At 40.8% G+C, this 13,682-nt stretch overlaps 1 protein-coding gene across 2 annotated transcripts; it reads left to right on the top strand.

Moving 5' to 3' along the window:
• The first annotated feature begins 1,426 nt into the window (after window positions 1–1,426).
• On the top strand, window positions 1,427–13,043 carry ube4a (ubiquitination factor E4A (UFD2 homolog, yeast)). 2 transcript variants are annotated; one of them, XM_035679941.1, is made up of 20 exons: window positions 1,427–1,581; window positions 2,923–3,092; window positions 3,244–3,444; window positions 4,631–4,743; window positions 4,985–5,137; window positions 5,290–5,449; window positions 5,612–5,814; window positions 6,022–6,213; window positions 6,304–6,637; window positions 6,810–6,936; window positions 7,111–7,418; window positions 7,883–8,015; window positions 8,150–8,340; window positions 8,527–8,627; window positions 9,089–9,202; window positions 9,443–9,617; window positions 9,718–9,898; window positions 10,132–10,279; window positions 10,411–10,568; window positions 10,663–13,043. In XM_035679941.1, the coding sequence occupies exons 2-20, from the start codon at window positions 2,963–2,965 to the stop codon at window positions 10,796–10,798; spliced, it is 3,258 nt and encodes a 1,085-aa protein (XP_035535834.1). In that variant the 5' UTR covers window positions 1,427–1,581; window positions 2,923–2,962; the 3' UTR covers window positions 10,799–13,043. The 2 variants fall into 2 exon arrangements, with proteins under 2 accessions (XP_035535834.1, XP_035535835.1); XM_035679942.1 differs by having other exon boundaries at window positions 3,268–3,444.
• Window positions 13,044–13,682: the final 639 nt, after the last annotated feature.

The following is a 13,682-nucleotide window of genomic DNA, read 5'->3' on the forward strand; positions in this document are numbered from 1 at the left end:
AGAAATGTAAGGCCACGGATTAGTCAGTGGGTCTTTAAGTACATATTATATTGTTATTACAGCTTTGAATTCAACCATTTGTTTTATTTGATTTTTTTTTCACATAACTTAAATCTACAAACATTAATTTAAAAACACAAGTCTCTGTCCAAATGCAAACTCTCAAAACGAAACTACAACTTCAGAAACGCACTAATAAAAAAACAGAGGTGAGGTCTACCACACATCAAAATGTGTGCCAAACATGGACCTGGTTTGCTCTTTAATCAACTATATTATAGTTTACACATATTATACATTACATAGACAAAGAAAGTGCTTCAGTTAATACTCATAAAGTGCTTCAATTAAAACCCATAAATTGTTCAGTTAAAACCTGTAAAGTGCATCCAGCAAACATTTATAAAGTGCATTAGTTTATAAAGTTCATACAGACTGAGAGAGTTCAATATTTATAAGGTGCTGACTTATAGATCCAGTGTTTTCCATGGGAGGAGAGAATTTTTGTCCAGGTTTTTCCTCCTCTGGAGTTCTGTGAGTATTTGTTTAGTGACTGTCTTACTATCGATACAAGTCTGGTATATGGTCATGGCAGTTCTTATTTTCCAAAGCTTGAAACAGACGATGCTTATTATGAGTTGAAGTAGTTCCATTTGATCAGATGGTTTGTTGTTTCCAGTAAAGATTCCGTACATCACTGATTTCCAACATGGTTCATAATCAAGTCTATAGTCCTTCAAAGCTTCCCAGACTTCCTGAACTCTAAAACAATTTATTAAAAGGTGCTGTTGTGTCTCATCATCGTTGCAGTTAGTCATAGGACATTTCTTTGTTGTTACATAGCAACTCCAAGACACCTGGTTTGCCAGGAGGGACCATTGACTGTCTTTAGTGAGTCTGCTGCTGCCCTCTGCTGACAGTCAGCAAACATCAGAGAAAACCCACAGCACAGGCAGATACTGAAGGGACAGCGGACCTCACACAGCCGGTGGGCTCTCACATTTAAGATTAAAAAGAAAGAAACATAGATAGATAGATAGAATTTTCATGAAATTGATTTGTTTTCTTATTAACCAGAAAGATTTCTTTTTCTTTTTGCTATTACTCAACAAACAAACTAACTACCTACCAACTAACTAATTAACTAAGTAACGTTATGTATATCCAAAAATATTAAAATATTCTTGTAAAATATACATTCACTTCCCATATTTTTCTCCATAAAATAAATAGTATCCTAACTAAAGATTATTTATTTATTTATTTTTTACATGTTGTCAAGAATTATTCCCACAAATATTAATTGTGAATCCTTTTTAAGCGTTACAAATATTAGATGAATCACATTTAGAGTTAACTATCTGTACTGGCAGTCCACAGAGAGGCCGGTTTATTAAACCCTGACAGTAAACAACATAATTAAACTGTTTTCATGAAGGAGAAATAAAGTTACTCAGCAAGACGCACACCCTCCGTCTCACTGTGATGACGTTTACAAATTCAGTTTCAACTGCCGCTGGTTTCGTAGAAGCGTTTCTCTCTTTTCTTCATCAAAAACTCTCACTTCTTCCCGTCAAACAGGTACGACAGCCCTCTTTATCGTGTGTATACGTTACTCAGACTGATACTGCGCGAAACCCACGTAACACTCTGTAGAACCAACGCTGAAATACAGTCGTGGTGACCCCATGACAGCTTAGCTTGCTACTCCACAAGCGAGCTAACTAGCCAACTAGCTAACTAGCCCTGTGATGTCAGACGGCCACTGCTACCAGCTAACCGGCTAGCTGGTTAGCTGGTTAGCTGGTTAGCCGGTTAGCGTCAAGTGGCTAATGCTGCTGCTCCGTTAAAACAGCGAGGGTGACGTGTACACCTGAAGCGGCACGAGTTCTGACCGTTAGGCGTCGAACTAAACTGATCGGTAACCGTGACAACACGTTGCAACGGGCAGCCGCCGAGGAGGTGAGCGCCGATAGTGATCGGTGATAGTGATCGGTAACGACGGTCCGTGGGATCGACGGTCCTTGTCAACCTGCAAACGGGAGCACGAAGTTTATTAGTTTTCTATTTATTTATGAGTTTTTTTTATCGATTCCCATCTTCCTGAATGTCGTGCTCAAAGTGTGTACCCCTGTCAGAGGAGGAGCGCAGTGTGGAAACGGAGGGGTCGGGCACTCAACGGTAATCCAGAGTAGAGTTGGTGTGTGAAGAAGCAGAGGAACACATTGTTGTCAAGAGGATGTAATGATTAGCAGATTGAGATTAGGATATTGTAGTTTAGTTTGACACTTAATGGGAAAACATCTGGCGGTTTATTGTGAGCACTGTCAAGAGACAGAAACATTAGCGCATGTCCTCGTAATATGCAGAGATTAGGAGATACAAAGGAAATACAAAAACAGATTAGCACTATTAGAGACTGGTCTAAAAGGCACAGTAAAGTTTATTTTTTGAGTACACATGGACTGATGAAGCCACTGTAGAAACGAGGGGAATCAAGGATGCTGATTGCCTTAAAACCTCAAAGAAGAAGGGGAGGGAAGATGACCTTGGCTGGGGACGTTTGCGGCGCCTTTTTTAGAATGTAATGCTTTAAACATAACCTACCACAAAAAGAAAGGATCATCGCATTTATTACAGCACATTTAGAGGTAGAGTAGGAACTTGATTTGGTAAAGAACGTCAGACAAAGTGACGTGAATTCATTTGAATGAAGTGATGATAAAAACAAAAAAACCTACCAAGCTGATTGGGTGCTTCAGTTGTACAGCTATGGAAATATACTGCACTTGCTTACTTATCCTGTACATAAATAATGTAGGTCTTGTTCCATTGACACTCAGTTGTTGTGTCTGCATTGCTTGTTTCTTGGATTTCCCTCGGGATAAATAAAGTATCTATCTATCTGTCTATCTATCTAAGGCTGGGATCTTGGATGGAGTAAGAGTTGAGCCCCAGTGAGATGACTGACCAGGGCAACAACAACCAGAACATCTCCTGCAACCCCTTTGCTGCCCTCTTCAGCTCACTGGCTGATGCCAAGCAGTTTGCATCAGGCCAGAAACCACAACAGCTGTCTGCTGAACCACCGTGTGAGTAGAGTTATCAGAGCCATGGCAGCCCTCTCATAAGCAGTATATTCAGGGCTTATGTGGATGCCTCCGGGGATCTCTAAGTCCAAATTACATGTATGACATGATTTCAGTGTTAGAGAAGCATCAGTGTTTTTTCTTGCACATATAGGTCATAGTGTATCTTGTATCACAGTGGAGGACTCAGGAGAGAGCCAGTCCGAGTCAGAAAACTCTGTGTCAGACAGCGTTGATGACAATGACGACTCCGTGGCAGAGATCAGCCGCTCCTTCCGGTCCCGGCAGGAGCTGTGTGAACAGCTCAATGTCAATCACATGATCCAGCGAATATTTCTCATCACTCTGGACAACAGTAAGTAAAAGCAGAGAAATAATCGGACTTTGATCTGTAACTTACACCGCTTTCACACAGCGTATGTGCTCAGGAAGTATCGACAGGAGACAGCTGTCACTGATGTAAGTTGACCCATTCAGATACGTCCCAGACGCTGGTTTGACCCACATCACACTGTCTGTTTGAATGGGGTACTACAAAAAAACTCTAGACATTACGTAGTTGTTTTTTATTTTGAACATATGTTTTGTGTTTGATTAATTCTATGTAGCTTTCAGGTTGTCATGTGATTTGCTTTTGTCAGCCTAAGCCTTAGTCCAGTTCCTGGACGTTTTACCTGTGTGACCCAAATGTCAAAAGTAACACACAAACAGGTCCGCGACTTTAGTCCCATGTGCATTGTTAAACAGGTTTTGTTTGGACACCAGTAAACAGTAGTAGTCGCTGTGCCCTATTTTTAACGCTGGAAATTCACCATGGAAGGTGGAGATGATCTGCAATAGTAAACACTAGTACTGTCTGCAATATCTAGTTGACTTATTGTAGCTATAGGTTTATGGTAAACCAGCAGCGGCCCTATAGTAACTGCAGTAACTGAAGTAATCTGTCTTCAAGCCAGTCTAAAACAACATGTGTGAGATTGGATAATCAGTGTTGATGCTTTACCTACAAACTTTCCCCCCTTGCTTCAAGGTAGAAGGGGCATTAGACAGTCAGTGTGTAACTGTCACACCTAAAAAGTACAGGCATAGGCTGTTCTGTTGTTCTTTGTGGTATTGTTGGATGGTGCTAGCTGTCTTCAAAGTCCAATTTTAAGTTGCAGTAAGTAATGCAACAAATGACTCACCATCCTTGAAGACGATACATTGCACACTGTGAAGTCTGGCTGTGAGATGGCTGGGTCTCTTAGACCACTAAGACTGCTTAGGGGTGAGTCATGGTGCTCCAGTTTTCACATAGTGTTTTTAATGAATTCTTCTGCCACCTCAGTCTGAAATTAACCAGAATAAATAGATTATGTGCTTTTTTTCCTCCCGTGTCTTATTCATTCTAACATTGATGTTAATGCTGTTGATTTATTTCTCAACTACAAGTAATCCAGTATTAATGCTTGGAATGGTTTAAGCTTCATGGGTTGTCATGGGGAATATGATTTGAGCAGACTTTGTTATTTTATGGACCCTGGTTTTATTCTCGCCCCTAGGTGACCCCAGTCTGAGAGGAGGTAATGGGATCCCCCCTCGCTGTGTTTACCTGGAGGAGATGGCTGCAGATCTGGATGGACAAGACTGGCTGGACATGGACAACATAGAACAGGTCAGATGTCAACAACGTGTGTTTTACGTCAACACTTTCTTCTTGGAATGTTTAAAAAAACGGCACCTTTCATCTGATGTAAGAACGTGAGACTTGTAGAATTTGGATGCATTGTCAAAGAAATGGATTCAGAAATTTGAGGAATCCCACAAAACAGGAAGATTGTATTATTTTGGTGCAGATGTGCAGAATATTTTATACGGGCTGATTTGTGTCTGTGATGTTTCACTCTGTCCTCCAGGCTCTGTTTAACCGTCTGCTGCTGCTAGAGCCAGGAAACCACCTCATCTACATGACGTCATGCAGCGCTGTTAACCTGTCTGCTGACCGTGATGCTGGGCAGAAGTGTGCCATCCCTTACCTGTTTGCTTGTTACCAGAGAGCCAAAGAAGAGGTGCACGATTTTCCTACATAACTTTAATTGTAGCACTTAAATATAACTATTTTAAGAGATTTCCAGCTGTTAATAGACTTTTCTCTATAATTGAAACATAAAAATAATCAATGTTCTCCCATAATTAAGTGACTTGATTATCTGTGCACCAGGTGACAAAGGTACCAGAGAAGTTATTGTCATTTGCTGTTCGCTGTAAGAACCTGACGGTTTCTAACACGCGGACAGTCCTGCTCACCCCGGAGATCTACATCAGCCAGAATATCTACGAACAGCTGCTGGACCTGCTGCTGGAAAGTTTCAGTGGAGCACGTAGGTTCAGGATCGAGCCTGTTTAGGCCTGACTGTTTCTTTTCTGGTGTATTCGTCTTTTCCCTGCCTCTCACTTTTTTGTCCTATGTCTCTTTTTATCTTTGGTAAAGCTTTGCCTGAAGTTTTCTCTTCTCAGTTTCTTACAAAGTCACTGTGTTTCAGAGCCAGAGGAGGTGGTTGAGTTTGTGGAGGAGGTCATTTCTGGCCTACTCTCCGACCAGGAGGTGCGTACCTTCGAGGAGGTGATAGTGCCAGTGTTTGATATCTTCCAGGGACGCATCAAAGACTTGGACCTGTGCCAGCCTCTCCTCTACTCCTACCTAGATGTTCTGCTCTATTTCAGCCACCATAAAGATATTGCCAAGGTCAGGGGACACACAAGGATGTTTGCAAATAAATGTAATACATAAACTGTTCATTTCAGTGCTCACTACTAATGAAGTGATAATAATATACAGTAAACACAGAATCGGAATCAGATAACATTTCACAGTGCTACCTAAACATTTTTTTTTTGCTATTTTAGTGTCCCCAGCTTTTCCAAACAGTTGTTCTTTTTTTGGTTTTCCTAGGTATTGGTGGAACACATTCAGCCCAAAGACCCAGCTAATGGTTTACAGTATCAGAAAAGCCTTCTGGGAGCAGTGTTGAGTATCTCCTGCTTGTTGAAAACCCCAGGTGTGGTGGAGGGACATGGCTACTTCCTGAACCCCTCCCGCTCCAGTGCCCAGGAGACAAAGGTCCAGGAGGCAAACATCCACCAGGTAAACAGACTCATTAGTTTGATGTTGCTGTTCTGTTGCCTTTTTTTAAAAGATGAAACAGGGTTGATCTTTACTCCTCTTTTGTTGCAGTTCATGGGTCAGTTTCATGACAAGCTGCACCAGATCTTGAAAAACTTGCTCCAGCGATCTGGTGAGACGCGCCACTTGCTGCTCTCGTGGCTGGGGAGCTGTCTGCAGGCTAACGCTGGCCGGGCCAAGATATGGGCCAATCAGATGCCAGAGATCTTCTTCCAGATGTATGCCTCAGATGCATTCTTCTTAAACTTGGGTGCAGCGCTGCTGAAGTTGTGCCAGCCCTTCTGTAGGCCGCGTTCGCCCAAACTGCTCACCTTCAACCCCACTTACTGTGCCCTCAAAGACCTGAGCGAAGAAGAGAGGCGCAATCGCAATGTGCACGCAAGAGGTTAATGTTTCCTGTCCCTTCACCAAAATAAATATATTTCATAACGTTTATGTATCAGTAGTAAAGCAACACCTCTAAGTGGGTCTATAGCAGGTTTTTTTAATAACAGTAGGATGTTCCGAGAGTATACCTTCATTTTCATGACTAATTGATCCCCCTTCTCTTACATCAGGTCTCGATAAGGAAACCTGTCTGATCCCTGTGCCACCTCAGCAGCCGGTGGAGTCTGCACAGTCTTACAGCCTGCTAACTGAAAACCTCATCCTCACACAACTCACCCTGCATCTTGGCTTCCACAGGTACATCTTGAAACCTACATAAAGAAATTAAAGAGAACATTTGTTTCACAGATCCCACATGTATACAGCGTACTGTATGTTGTTTGCGTTGGCCCCACATGTCAGAATTAATCCGTCTTGTCTTGTTCTGTTTGCGTCCATGCACCTGTGCGCATGCATAATGTGCACGTGCAGACTCCATGAGCAGATGGTGAAGATGAACCAGTCTCTCCACCGGCTCCAGGTCACGTGGCAGGAGGCCCAGCGAGCAGGCAACCCAATGTCGGAGCAGCTCCTGGAGCAGTTTGAGCGTCTCATGATTGTTTATCTGTCAACCAAAGCTGCCACCACGCAGCCCGCCATGCTGCAATGCTGCCTTAACCTCCAAGCTTCCACCGGTGCTCTGCTGGTTCAGCTTGGGATGGGGAATCAGGGGCCTGAACATGTAGCACTCAGCTTTCCCCTGCCCACCCTACGGAATACTGTGCTGTGCTATGTACCAGGTAGGTCAGATCTTCTACTACACTACAGTGCAACACAAAGCCCAACTTTATCTTTGATTATCTTTTTTACCTCCTGAATTGGAGCATGTAAAATTGTGTGCTGTGTTTTTAAATGCTGCTTTCCACCTCATCATCATTGATAGAAACATAATTTTAATGTAACAGCATTTCCCACTTGATGTTATGACACATTGCCAGCAATGACCATTTTATTGTCAAAATTCACTGTTTAAAATTTAGTTTCTAAAACGCTGCAGGGTTCAGGAGGTCAAGTGAATAATAACAGTTCAAAAGCCTGATACTGAAATCTATACTATATACACTCAATGCTACAAAATGTTTTGAAATTACTACAGCTGTGCAGGCTAGGAAGTAGTGCTTAGTCACTCATGGTTCAATTATTCATTCATGCTCAACATTCCTTTCTATGATAGTCATTACTTAAGTGTGCCTTCTGTTTTCAGAGTTTTTTGCAGAGAACTTGGGAGATTTTTTCATCTTCCTGCGTCGATTTGCAGACGATGTTTTGGAGACTTCTGCAGAAAGTCTGGAGCAGATTCTTAACTTCATCACTGTCTTCATGGGTAACGTAGAGAGGTACATGACCTAATCTATCATGTCAGTGAGTGTGGTCAGTTGAAAGGAAGAATTGTGAGCTCCACTGGGGCTTGAGTAGTCCATCTCAGATTTCACAAATTGCTTGAATCCCTCTTGTCCTATATCTACAACAGGATGAAGAACCCTCATTTAAGAGCAAAGCTCGCAGAGGTCTTAGAGGCGGTGATGCCCCACATGGAGCCGGTGGCTCCCGGTGCTGTTCAGCCAATCGTGTTCCAGCGAGAGAGAGTCTTCTGCTCTTATAGACATGCACCTCAGCTGGCCGAGGCCCTCATTGCTGTGTTTGTAGACATTGAATTCACAGGTGAAGCAGATGTTTTTCTCAAGTTTTGACTATTGCTAGTTGTAAACTGCACTGAACTCTTGTTTTTTAACAGTACTGCTGAATTTACTAAAAAAATACAAAACAAATACAGAAACAAGTTAGAAATAGAAGCCTGCAGAGAAGAATGATTGATTTTATTTAGTTTTTCTTTTCTCTTCTTTTCAGGTGATCCTCATCAGTTTGAACAGAAATTCAACTACAGAAGACCCATGTATCCAATCCTCAAGTACATGTGGGGCAAAGAGACCTACAGAGAGAGTATCAAGGTAGTAACAGACTTGAGAGGATGTAAATATGATGTTAATATTTTGTGGTGGGTGTACATAAAAATCTTAATCAGGTGTATTGTGGAGTTTATGATCAGGCAACTTCATTGATTTTTAGTGACAAGAGCAGCAAATAAACTGCTCAACACATCTCATTTAAATAGTTTTCTAGGATGAGAGTTGTAGTACTGAGAAAATATGGAGAAAGGAAAGACTCTGTTGTGTACTTTAAGGCCCTGCGATAAACTGGTAAACTGCCCAGGATGTTCCATAATATTTCACACAGTGCATACTGGGATAGGCTTTGGTTCCTTGTGACCTTCAATAGCCATACGTGGCAATAAAGGGAAAACTAAAACAGGCATTGGTTTACTACCAGGTGATTATATATTGGGAAATGTATTAGTTAATCAAATTGATCCCAATGTGCTCTTCATTTAGTTTAACATTTTTTGTTTCAGCATTTGGCGCACTATGCATCTGAGAACCTGGAGGCCATGAACGCCCCTCTGTTCCTCAGGTTCCTCAACTTACTGATGAACGATGCCATCTTCCTCCTGGATGAGGCTATTCAGGTAGAGTTCATCATCCATACATGCAAACACCAGTTTTGGCAAATAAGCTCTTCAGTCATCTTCATTATTTTATCTGTAGTTGTATGTTAGTCATATAGATTTTTTCATTAGCCCCCCTGAAGTATAAATAAAATTTGTCTTTAAAAGATGACAAATCTTGTAACAGAGTGTTGGATTCTTCATCAGTGTGGATGCTCACATCGTTATTGTTATATCTTATCGTTACCTTTTGTGTTGTAGTACCTGAGTAAGATCAAGGTTCTGCAGCTGGAGCGGGATCGTGGGGAGTGGGAAGGCCTGGCCCCTGATGCCCGAAGAGAGAAGGAGTCCAGCCTGCAGATGTTTGGTCAGCTGGGACGCTTCCACAACATCATGTCTAATGAGACCATCGGCACACTGGCCTTCCTCACTTCAGGTGAGGCAGAAAAGATTTGACTCTTCATATTGATTAATCCATTTAAAGATTGTCGCATCCATCTCGTGGTTTTACTTTTTTATTTTTTTCTTATTTCCAGAGATCAAGGGGATCTTTGTGCACCCGTTCCTGGCAGAGAGGATCATCTCCATGCTGAACTACTTTCTGCAGCACCTGGTGGGTCCTAAGATGGGTGCCCTTAAAGTCAAGGACTTCAGTGAGTTTGACTTCAAGCCTCAGCAGCTTGTGTCTGACATCTGCACCATCTACCTGAACCTGGGGTATGTCATGAACACTTTTCTTTGTGGAATTGTTACCAATATAAAATACACTGTAAAACACTTTTAGCAGTCTTATATTAATATATTAACTATTTTCTCCCTAGTATAATTTGTTTAATCTCTTTATTTTATTGGTGCCATATTCTTTGGAGAAAAAATACAGTGGCACATTGCGGAGTATGAGCACTTTTGTGGTTTCCAATTTTGTAAGAAAATGTTTCTGTCTTTGGCAGTGATGAGGAAAATTTCTGTGCTACAGTCCCAAAAGATGGCCGATCGTACTCTCCTACCCTCTTCTCCCAAACAGTTAGGGTACTAAAGAAGATAAACAAGCCTGGGGACATGATTGTGGCTTTTGGACTCCTTGCTGATAAAATAAAGGTATCATCTGACTTGGAAACTGTTTGTCAGAGACAACACTGGAATAATTCTTTGTTTTATGAATCTATGCAGTGTTCACTGTGGTGAATACAGGTGGAAACACTAAAGGTTTGTCGTCCATTGTGTTTTAGTCCCATGCAGACAGACAGCAGCAGGAAGAGGAGACATATTCAGATGCCCCAGATGAGTTTTTGGATCCCATCATGTCCACTCTGATGCTCGATCCTGTTCTTCTCCCTTCCTCCAATGTCACAGTTGACCGCTCAACTATAGCAAGGCATCTCCTCAGGTGGGTTACTTCCTACAAAGCACCAAAATTCTCTCGAGATGATGTCCAGTGGGCACCATGGGCACCCATTTGACTTTTCTTGTTCTCCTCACAGTGACCAGACAGACCCATTCAACCGCAGTCCTCTAACCATGGACCAGATCAGGCCAAACGAGGAACTCAAACAGCAGATCTTACAGTGGCTGGATAAGCATAAGCAGGAGAGGCTGCAGCTGGGACCGAGCGGCTAGCCGCGATCCCTCGCTGCAATAAACAATGGCTGCATCCTTGTTTCCTTTCCTGGCTCACAACTCGCGTGCTCCTCTGCTTCTTGGCTTATCCATGGTGTGCTTGCCTCTGTGGATTTCCTCTGACTACTCCGGTCCGACTAACATTGCATTAGCCTTTTCACGCAGCCTTCATGCTCAGTGGATTCCCTCTGTGACAAACAGTAGCCCACCGGCTGGTGACAGCTTTAAGATCCGTGCACAATAGCTGTTCGACTCCCGTGCCCTGCGGTAACAATAGTAGGGTTCAACCTCTGGTTCCTCTCTCCCTGAATACTGTGTATTAATTAGTTATTATTACAATCAGAGCTGTGGCCAGAAGTATCAGTTTCAACAGGACTTGTTGAATGTACTGTATGAACTCCTGACTGACCAGCTGGCCCTAACCAGATTTTATACTGCAAGGTAAGTATTTTTGGGAACCCTTAAAGGCGGAACATGGATGGGATTGTTTATGATTTGACTTTGATTTCACCTTCATGAAGAATACATCACGCACTGCCTTTTGAAGATCTTGAACACCCTATATTTTAGCACTTTTAGTTGAATCTCAAGTACCATTGTAAATAACATTAGCAATTAAATGTAAGTCATAGGTAAAACTGAATTTGATTGTCTGTGTTTTTTATTTTAGTGGAAATAATCTAGATTTACTTGACTTACTGTAATAGGACACCTGTAGCACAAAACCATACTGGGAAATCTGTGTTTTACCATATTTAGATAAGGGTCATCAAATCCTCAAGTGCACTTGCCTTTAATCAAGCACTCCTTAAAGACCTCGTAAGGATCCGAGAGCTTGCTAATTAATAGGTTGTTGGATATAAGAATTTAAACTGTGTTTCAGTTACTATATAATAATTACACTAATTTGAGCCACATTTTAGGATGTAGTACATTTAAACATAATTTAAGAATACCGAAAAATGCCAAAATACACACTAAAACTGCTTGATTGTTGAGCATGGCATTGATAGCCAGTATTGTTTGGTCTGGCAATGCTGAGTGGAAGAGGAGCTGCTGAGTTAATACCACCTGACAGTGGCTCGACAGCTCCAGCATTCTCAAAAATCAATCAAAAATGGTTTAGAAAACTCCCCTCAGAGCAACAGAGGACATACTACAAGTGTTTTCACCAGCTGAGTAGTAGTACTCATGACAGATAAACCGATCTTCATGTATAAAATCTGTGAAGTGCTCCTTTAAGACACTCAGCAGTGATCATGGGCACCAAATGAGAAATTATGTCAGCATAAAAAGGCAAGAAAATACTATTAAAATCCAGCTTTCTAAACTGGAAAAACATGGTGGCTGTTGGGGAACTATTTGCCAAACTCATAGTGAATAAATCTGAGTTGCTTCACAATATATCTACAATGACTAGTTTAAAAGGTCCAGTGTGTAACATTCAGGTGGCTCTACTGGCAGAAATAGAATATAACATTCATGGATATGTTTTAATTAGTGTATAATGCCCTGAAAATAAGAAGCAAAACTAAAATCCTGTGGCAGAACATAGGCTTGCAAAATGCATCCTAGCTTTATTTACAATCAGAATAAATCCCAATATTTTCTAAATTTACAAACATAGTTTAATTTTAAGGTCTTTACAATGACCATATTTCTTGAGATTGAACAAAAAAAAAATCTAAATATAGGGTGTTAACTATTTTTTGACCGGCAGTGTATTTAATAGTCATTGACATCCTTTGAAATAACATTCACCAGATTAACTGATGTATCCTGATCTAGCATTTTGAACAGATGTTTTTTTGTTGTGTGCAAGCATAGTGTATTAACATGTGGGCAAACAGTTGATCGATAGAATCGGTGCCTAAAACCAAGAGCCTTGCGGATCTGACTTGTTTCATACTCATAGGAGACATAATTATGAGTTTGTTTATTTAGGGCATATAGGAGGCTGTGGGTAGGATATAAAAGAAAAAAAAGATGATCAGTTTTTGAGTAGCTTTTTGAAATAAAGGGTTATAATTCAAAATCAAGTGTGGTTGTATAAAAGTGACTAAATGTGAAAGAAAGATTATGTATTTGTTGGCATGCCCTCATACTGTCTGTTATAATATCTACCACCTGAATGATTACATTGGGTTAAATTATAATGCAATATTTTTGTTTTAACTGTGATTATTAAATGTTTATTTTGGATGTACAGTATGATTAAGAAATAAAACTAATGTGTGTTATATAAGACATTGTTATGTTCTCTTTCAGAAATATGAGTTTCAGTCCGTTGCGTTTTACTTTTAGGATAAAATGTTTGTGTAGCACAGTTTAGTCTTAGTTTTAAGGGTTGTTAACTTGCTATATTATGCCTCCAAGTCTCTTCCAAACAACTTCTATAGTAGTGATGTGTATACGTCAAATCTCAGCAACCATGTAAAAATCTTTAGGGCCAGAGCCTCTTGTGTACTCTGTGCACTAACAATCCTCATATGGCTTTAAGAGCTCAAACAAATTAATTTTGGGACCTAAAAGCTCCAATCTTTGTGCATGGAGCTTCTCCTGGTTGTAACTCGCGCATCTAGTTCACATTATAAACTTAACTGTTTACTTTAACAATTACCTGTTTCTATTAGAGTGTTTAGAAACACTTTCAGGTTATAGGAACTACTCATTTGTTATTGGAGTTCGTATTGTTCATCTTTATATGGACTAAAAGTAGCAGTTCTTACTTTTCCACTGTACTATATGTTTTATATACACATTCAACACTAATTAATTATTAATTCAGTTGTTCTGCATATGATTGTGATTTCCAGGGTATAACACATTTATTACATGTATTTACAATAAAAAAACCTGGGACACAAAAATACAGTGTCTGGGA

The sequence above is a fragment of the Morone saxatilis genome, unplaced genomic scaffold (assembly GCF_004916995.1).
Source record: "Morone saxatilis isolate NCDOM2014 unplaced genomic scaffold, NCSU_SB_2.0 Contig8, whole genome shotgun sequence".
Lineage (NCBI taxonomy): Eukaryota > Metazoa > Chordata > Actinopteri > Moronidae > Morone > Morone saxatilis.